The sequence below is a fragment of the Corvus brachyrhynchos genome, unplaced genomic scaffold, assembly GCF_000691975.1.
Source record: "Corvus brachyrhynchos isolate BGI_N302 unplaced genomic scaffold, ASM69197v1 scaffold32, whole genome shotgun sequence".
Taxonomy (NCBI): Eukaryota; Metazoa; Chordata; class Aves; order Passeriformes; family Corvidae; genus Corvus; species Corvus brachyrhynchos.
In genome coordinates this window covers 8,958,083-8,966,123 of record NW_008237919.1, presented here as the reverse complement: position 1 = coordinate 8,966,123, position 8,041 = coordinate 8,958,083, and the positions used below count along the sequence as shown (strand labels likewise).

Here is an 8,041-nt window from a genome sequence, read left to right as displayed (position 1 = left end):
TTCTCTGTGTGTTTTTTTTTTTTTTTTTTTTTTGAGGGCATCTGAAGAAGCCTGGTTTCTGTGATCTTGGAAGATCCTTTAAGTTAGCCTGATTCCTGCATTACAGCACAACTGAAATGGGTCCAGTTCTCAACCAATGAAGCTCCTGAGTGTTGCTATACTCAGGATGGCCACTACTGGCACATTGTTAATGCTCTCACATGTCTCTCCCTTGACTGGCAGCACTGTACTACTGAATTAAATCCTGATTTTTCACCACTAAATCAGTCCCAATTGGGAGAAATTAAGCAGATGTAACAGTTACGTTTTTGTGCCTTTAGGAAGAATCATGAAGGGAATTATTCCATTACTATTACTACAATTACTACTACTACCACTACTACTACTACAACAACTACTACTACTACTACTGCTTTTTTTAAAACTCACTCTGCAGGAGATTTTCAAAAGATATAGCTTCTAATCCATTAAAAAAAGAAGTCAAGAAAAAAGAAATCAAGCCCCAAACCCCTCAATAAATAAAATATGGTGAGGAATAATTAATTTAAATAAAACTGTCATGAGCATTAATAAGAGAGACCACTCAAGTTATAAAACAAGAGCAAGGTAGAAAGAGAGAGATGTGCTTGCCCAGGCTTAAATGCTTTAGGTCCCACACTAGCGACACAGGGTTTTGCAGAAAAAGAAGCAGATAGTATAACAAGAGAACTTTGAAGGATGCTGTAGAAGAATAGATAAAATTTATAGTATCTTTTTTCACAACTAAACCAGAAGAGCTTTTTTTTTTACTCTAACACAACTCAATAAATATTTATATACTCACTTTTACCTCTTCATCAAACTTTTGGAAGTAACAACAAACTCTAAATACTTGCTTTTGTCTTTTTTTTTCCTTTTTATTGTCTGTTGACAAGATTCCATATATTAGTTGTACCGGTCTGAATGACAGCATATTAATATCAGAATGTCATGTATTTGCGAAAGTAGATAATCAGACTGACTATACAGGGACACAGACACATCAGGAGCAATGCTGGACAGAAAATAAAAAAGGAATGAGGAAAACAGTTTCCATATTCCTGCTTACAGAAGATGTGCATAAATCTAAGAGCTAAATGCAAAAGTAATATAATTTCTTTAACTTTGTCTGCCATCATTCACTATAGCTGTGACTGTGATTTATGAAAACCTAAAACATCTGGTAAATTCAGCCTGAAGTCTAGGACCCTGGAGTTTTGACAACTTGCTCAAATATCCTACCTCCTTCCTTGGCAAAACTATGAGAATGAGGACCACATAAGGCACCTGGGATTTCATATGTCCAAGCTGATATTCAAATCTTGACGTTCAGCCAGAACTGTTCATTTAATTAAAAAAGAAATATTTTTGAAAGCATTGCCTAACTCTAAGCATGATGGTTAAGGCTGTCAACAAGACCACGGCTGACATGCATTTGAAAGCCAGTGCCTGGCTGGCCTGAACTGCAGGAAAGCTTGTGCAGCAGAAGCCGCAGCCCAAATGTAGGGGCAGAATCTTTATTCATGTTCACCATCTGCTCCTAAGCCACCATCAGCAGACAAGAAGCCCCTCACCCACCCACCCTGCTTAATCTTGAGACAGCCCCATGTAAGGAGTGTCTGCAGTGAAGGCAGCTGGCAGGTTACTCAAAAATTCCCCTCCATGTGGTACATACAAATCACTTCCCTGCATGTTTAACCCGTGTTTAACCCAGGCACCAGTCAAGACTATCTTGTATTCTGAAACATGCTCCTACTCAATTGGAAATGTTGAGGTAGTTGAAACACATGTACCTGTACTCAGTCAAGCTTTTAATACTGTCCCTCACCCCTACAAACACCTACATGTCCTTTAACCTGCTTATTTTCCTGTTGTCTCTGCATTGCAAACTATTTGACTAGTTTCATCCTTTTTTGCTGAGACTGTCAGCAAAAGTGTTGCCACTGCTGACATTTTGAAGCCTCTCACAACATCATCAAGGCAAGATGTTCTTTCACAAGAGCCAGGGCAAAGGAGCCCCAGAGAGAATATAATCATTTTGCTCCACCTCCCCTATGAAAAGCTGCCAACAGAAGCACATAAACAAACTAATCCCTACTCCATCCCATTATTAGCAGATTTAGCTACAGGCATTCAAAAGGAGCAGATAATGGGAAGTAAGAAGAGACTGTAGAAGCAAAATCATAATGATGATGCTTATTGTGAAATTAGAAAATTATTTTCAGGATATTCGCAGATAGATTCTTGTAGAAAAAGTCATTCTGTAGCCTTTGGCAAATGTGACACTCTGGCAGGCTTATGGGCAGCTTATGTTGAAGTATTTATTTTTATTTATATAGATTGGAAGAAGTGTTATGATTTTGTAACATCTTTTGCTGTGATTGCTGGTCAGTTAAGATCCCTCCTCAGAGCCTTTTTTCTGCCTAGGTATGTAACTGAAGGCTGCTTTCATGCAGCTCATAACGTTGCATTTATTAGTCCTTCACTGTGAGAAGGGATATGAACCCACTTTTCTGGCATGAATACTTTCACCACTCAGCTGCACAGCGAATTTTTGAGTAAGGACAGGGCTGCGACAGGGCTTCGCTTTGTATCGCCTCTGAAATATTTCTGGGAAGGTGCAGAAAGAATGCGTCTGCAAAAGCAGGAGGGGGAGGCTCTCTTGGGAAATGGGACACCAGGGCTCCAGCCCCTGCTTTGTTAAAGCCATCCTGATTCAGTACAACACTGCTCTGAAATACCTTCTCTGCCCTGCTGGTGAGAGAATTTTTTTAGTTCCTAAAAGTACAGGGTTTTAGCCATTCAGCATGACCAAGAACAAAGGTAATTCTCCACATGCATGGAGTTAGGAGTGGAGCAGACAACTTTGGGCTCCTGTTCCTGCCTGCCATCCTAGGCCTCCTGATGAGTCCATGTTGTATATTAGCATGAAACCCACGTGTACAACTAGTTTCACACTAGCCTAAAAGAAACTTTGTATATTTGCTTGCCCTTCCCATGCCCCCAACTCACACTGCGCTTCAGCAGGTCTCTGATATATGCAATACTCAGAGGAGGACCTGCAGATGAAAAGCATTGGGCCATGAAAGGTGAATCCAGGTATAGCCACTGTAGCCTAACAAAGAAAAAATACTTACAGGTTATGGTCACCTTGTGGTTAGGACAGCGGTAGAAAAAGAACATTTCACCCTAAATTTCATTCTGGAGAATAAAATATATGAGGGCTTGGCCCTGATACCATTTTGTGGACTGACACTTTGGGTAGCAGCCTTCATTGGGACTATCCAGCTCATTCTCTGTGGGGGACTGGATTGGACCACAAAGCCTAGGGACCATCACATTAACCATGCTCTAATGGAGATGCTCTCTCTGAGCTTCAGTTGCGGAAGTCTCTCAAAAGGAAATCCGCGTGTGAAATTAATATTGACTAGAGGATTGTGCAGTAGAAATCAGGTATAGCAGAGGAAAGATACCACTTCAAGTACTTCTAACATTTATTTATTTTTAAGTTTAACTGGTGCTTCTGCATGCAAACTGGCAAGAGCACCAACAGCTTCCATCTCATCAGCTCTTATAAGCCTAGAAATGCTGGGGGTTGCTGCAGGCAGACAGAGATCGGGTATTGCGGGAAGTAGGATTGATGTCTTAATAAGAGGCATTTTGTCTGCACGTCACTATGATGCTTCAGGCACTGTGCTTCTGAAGGGCCTTTCTCTGGAGATAAAGAGCTTCCTCATGCTAATTAAAGGTTGCACAGTCCTTTTGAAAAGGTAAGAATAACTTCATTGATCACCACATGACGTGGTAATCTTCCTAAGTAGAATCATATGCAAAAATAAGGCTTTAAGTGTTTTTTGTATGGGGAATTAACAGAGAAGTGCAACCAATTCTTCTGTCACAGCTTTTTTCCCCCTGCATATACAGATTCATCCCATAATGTCAAGCACCTATTCTGACACGCTCTCCGAATTCATTCAGCAGCTCAGTTCACACCTGTGGATATTGACTACATCTGTGATAACATGACCCAGAAGTTCAAACCTGCAGAAATGGTGCATTCATCTCACATCGGACCTACTTCTTCTCTCACCAAAGTCTTAGGGAGCTTCTCCATTGCTTTTATTCAGAGCATGAAAAGCACAGGAAAAAAAACCTTCCGGTAAGCAAGCCACATAAGGTATAAACAAAGTACAAAAGCTAGTGAGAGTTACACTGTTGAAATAAATTCCACATTCCTATGAGGCAGAGCCCCAAGTATTGCCATATTATGCAAGAGAAACAAAAAAGGGCCTGCACCAGAAATAATTTTTATTATCAGAAAAAATTTAAACATGTCAAGTCAATGCACTTTCACTGGATACACTTCCAGCTAGTCCACATAATATATTTTCTGCTCAAGTACTCACAAGCTAGAACCAGAATCCTTACAGCCAAGCGGATATTTCATTTTACAAGCTTTTCCTTTATTTAACGTGAATTTTCTTACAGTTCTCTAAAAAGTAGCTACAAAGGCAAAAAATAAGACACAAGGAAATGGAATGAAGCTGCATCAAGGTAAGGTCAGATTGGACATTAGGACAAGTTCTCACTGAGAGTGTGTGATAGGTCACTGTGATAGGCTCTCCAGGGAATTGGTCATGGCATCAAGCATGTCAGAGGTCAAGGAGCATCTGGACAATGCTCTTAGCCACGTGGTTTAGCTTTAGGTAGTACTGCAAGGAGCAGGCAGTTAGGTCCCATGATCCTTATGGGTCCTTTCCAATTTTGAGATATTCTGTGGTTCTATATAAAAATAATACCTACAGAGATGTTATGACAGCCCTACGAATTTTTTTGCTGTCTGTATTTGTCTCGTTTCCCCCTGGTTGTGTGGAATAAGTTGATAGCTGGAGGGCAGGGCTACAACTCAGAGGCATCTCAGCAGCCTGGAGAAATGGGCTGACAGGAACTTTCTGGAGTTCACCAAGAACATGTGCAAAGTCCTGCAACTGGGATGGGGAAAACCCATGCAGAGGACTGATGGTAAAGAAGGCATATTCACAGGAAAAGGCCTGAGGATCCTGGCAGGCAATAACGTGAGTATCAATCACCAGTGTGCCTTTGCAGTGATGAAAGGTAAACACATATTGCGGTGTATTAGCAAGTGTCATGGGAAGTGATCATGCCCCTTTGAATGGCACTTGTGAGAGTATTCTGTCCAGTTTGGGGCTCCCCAGATGACCTACTGCAGTGAGGCCAGCAGTGGGCCACCAAGGTTCTGCAAGAAGATGCTGAGATAAATGGATTTGTTCAGCTTTTAGAAGGCAAGGCTAAGAGGAAGAAACCTTACTGCTGCCTTCAACTACCTAATAAGAGAGTATAGAGAAGAAAGAATTGTATTTTCAAAGGTGAATGGTGATAAGAGGCAACAGACACAAACTGCAACAACAGAAATCCCAAATAGATGTCAGGGAAAAAAAAAAAAGAATGGATGGTGGAATACTGGAACTGGTGCCCAGAGAGGCTGTGGTATCTCCATTGTGGAAAATCTATCCTTGGAAATACTGAAAACTTGACTGGACAAGTTTCTGGACAATATAACAAAACTTTAAAGTTGGCCCTGCTTTGAAAAGGAGCTGGAGGACATGATCTTCAGAAGTCATCTCCAATCAGAATTATTTTATGCATGAAAGTTTAGAGTGTTCTTTGTGTGAATCTGTTTTCATTATGATTAAAATTATTGAATTTGTTGAATGCTGAATACAATGCATGACAAGGTGGCATAATTCAGATGCATCAAAGAGCTCATATGAATGTGTTTCTGGCCCACATGTAGCTTCACTCCCTGGCATGGTTAGCCATTCAGAGAGAAAAGTAGATTTACCCCAATGTCTCAAATAAGTTAACATTTTAAAAAACCTGTCATCTTTCCTTTGCATTAGTCATGGGATTGCAGAAGGACAGAGAGTCAATTTTCAAATATTTGCATAGAGAATTCAGCCTCAAAATTTTATTTGAACTCAATATCCAAACATTTAAAGTTCTATCCACCACCAAAGAAAAATGTCTGGCTTGGACTAGGCAGACCATAGGTTAGGAGATATGGGGAACTTGCTGAGCCCTGCAGGGACTGACTCTTACTTCCTTTGAGAAGTGAGGCTTCACTTCTGAGTCAAAAGGGAACATGATCCTCTTTCCCAGAGAACTGAAATCAAGGCATCTCTGTACTTTTCAGTATGAAGGGGCCATATCACACCTGTTATACTGTTGTATCATTACAGCATTCTTGTACCAGAGGTAAGCATCCACAGAATCTGAAACAGTGCGCAGATCTGTTTTGAGTGGTGAGCTGCTAAGCTGTCTCCCCATATGTCTGATCTGAGCTTTTCCTTGTCATCTAGCAGAGATAATAATTTAAACTCCAACAAGCCCACACATATTCCTTCATATTTCTCCCTCATGTTTTGTGCAGAATAGTGACTGCAGCATGGGGCCAGAGAACAAACACTGAATTCTCTCTGAGTTTTAGTCAATGATATTTTTCAAAGCCTTTGGGTCCAATAAACTGCAAAGTCTAGTACATTGGCACAGCTTCTCCAGAAGTACAGTTGATAGCCTGTGAGGGATAGAGGGATACATGTCAACTTCTGCTCATGTCCCTCTTCTCACTACTGTCTTGTCTCAGTGGCTGGTCCTATAAGCATTAGTGAGGGAAATGAGTGCTGGAGTACCTGTCGGATGAAAAAACAGAGGCCGTCCAGCAGACAACAGATAGTATAAAGAGATTGTCTTGGGTGGAAGAAACTGGGAATTAACTAAGAGAGGTTTACTGTTCCTCAAAATACTTGTAATATCAACCCTGGAAATAAGTAAACAAGAGATAGGAAAAATAAACACCTCGTCCTAAAGGAAGTGTATCTGTAATGCTTAATTAGGAGTAGATACATTTCCAATTCTACTTTAGAAGGCACTTAACATGCTCTTAGCACCTCTGTTCTCCAATATACTTTTGGTTCTCTAGACTTTATTAATAGACAACTTTATCATAAAAACTGGTGAGTGTAACAACAGCTTTACATTTCTTATGTCTGTATGTAAGGAACCTGTAGCAAACACAGGCATTGTTTGAACTCAGTTCTCAGGATGTTATTTAATAATAAGAAACTGAACAAGCTCACAAGACTCATTCTTCAAACCTTTGTGTGTCGAGTTTTATGCCAGCTGGTTTCTAGTATGAGCCAGCAAGATGATGGCAAATCTTCCCCACTATATGTATGCCATGTATGACGACTAACCAGCTTTCTCCTGCTAAGTTCCAGTACTGCACTACTCTCATGGTTTGCCGTACCTACCTGCTCCATTTCGCACTGCCTTTCAGTGAGACTTACAGCTCTCAGGAGCGCTGCAGAATCACAGGGCACCGACAGAGCCTTGCTTCAGAGAACAGACTTCCTACATGCTCCTGCTCCATTCCTACATTTTCTCAAAGCTTGGCACACCCAAATCTGCAACCTTTCCACAGATTTGGGTGACCACTACATGGAACAGACCTCCCAGCTTGTTTCTTTCTTTTTTTTTTTTTTTAATTGTAGAAGAGTATGACATAGTCAAAATTACACAAGAAGAGAAGACAGGGTTAAAACATCTATGTCCTCAAATTTGAAGATGTTTGGCCCCGTTCTTTCACTTTTGCTCCATGACAGCATCCTAAACGTCCGGCGGTGCGCGGAGGAGCCCGGGGGCTGCCACTCCGTCACCGCTGACCGGCGGGAGGGCACGTCCCCGGCCTCCCCCGGCAGGCAGGGGGAACCCACGGCAGGCCGGCAGCAGGGCTCGCTTTCGGCCACGGTCCCCAGTTCTCTTTTCTAACAAACGGCTCTGTGGGGAAAATATCCTTGGTGTGTTTAAGCAGGAGAAGGCAAGTAAACCCTCCAAGCGCGAGTCTTGTTCCGCAGGATCAGCGGGCTCTGCCGGGGGGTGGGACGGCGTTGGCTCAGCCCAGGGGTAGCAGGGACAGCGCACTGCGGGCGGCGATGTCCAGCCC

The 8,041-nt window shown here is 41.9% G+C and overlaps 1 protein-coding gene across 1 annotated transcript in view; it reads left to right on the top strand.

Annotated features, from left to right (window-relative positions):
* The first annotated feature begins 2,825 nt into the window (after window positions 1–2,825).
* PPM1H (protein phosphatase, Mg2+/Mn2+ dependent 1H) overlaps window positions 2,826–8,041 on the top strand; it is a 139,823-nt gene continuing 134,607 nt past the window's right edge. The window contains exons 1-2 of the mRNA XM_017733089.1: window positions 2,826–2,841; window positions 3,997–4,177. Of these exons, the coding sequence (XP_017588578.1) occupies window positions 2,826–2,841; window positions 3,997–4,177 (197 nt within the window). The remainder of the gene's footprint in view (window positions 2,842–3,996; window positions 4,178–8,041) is intronic.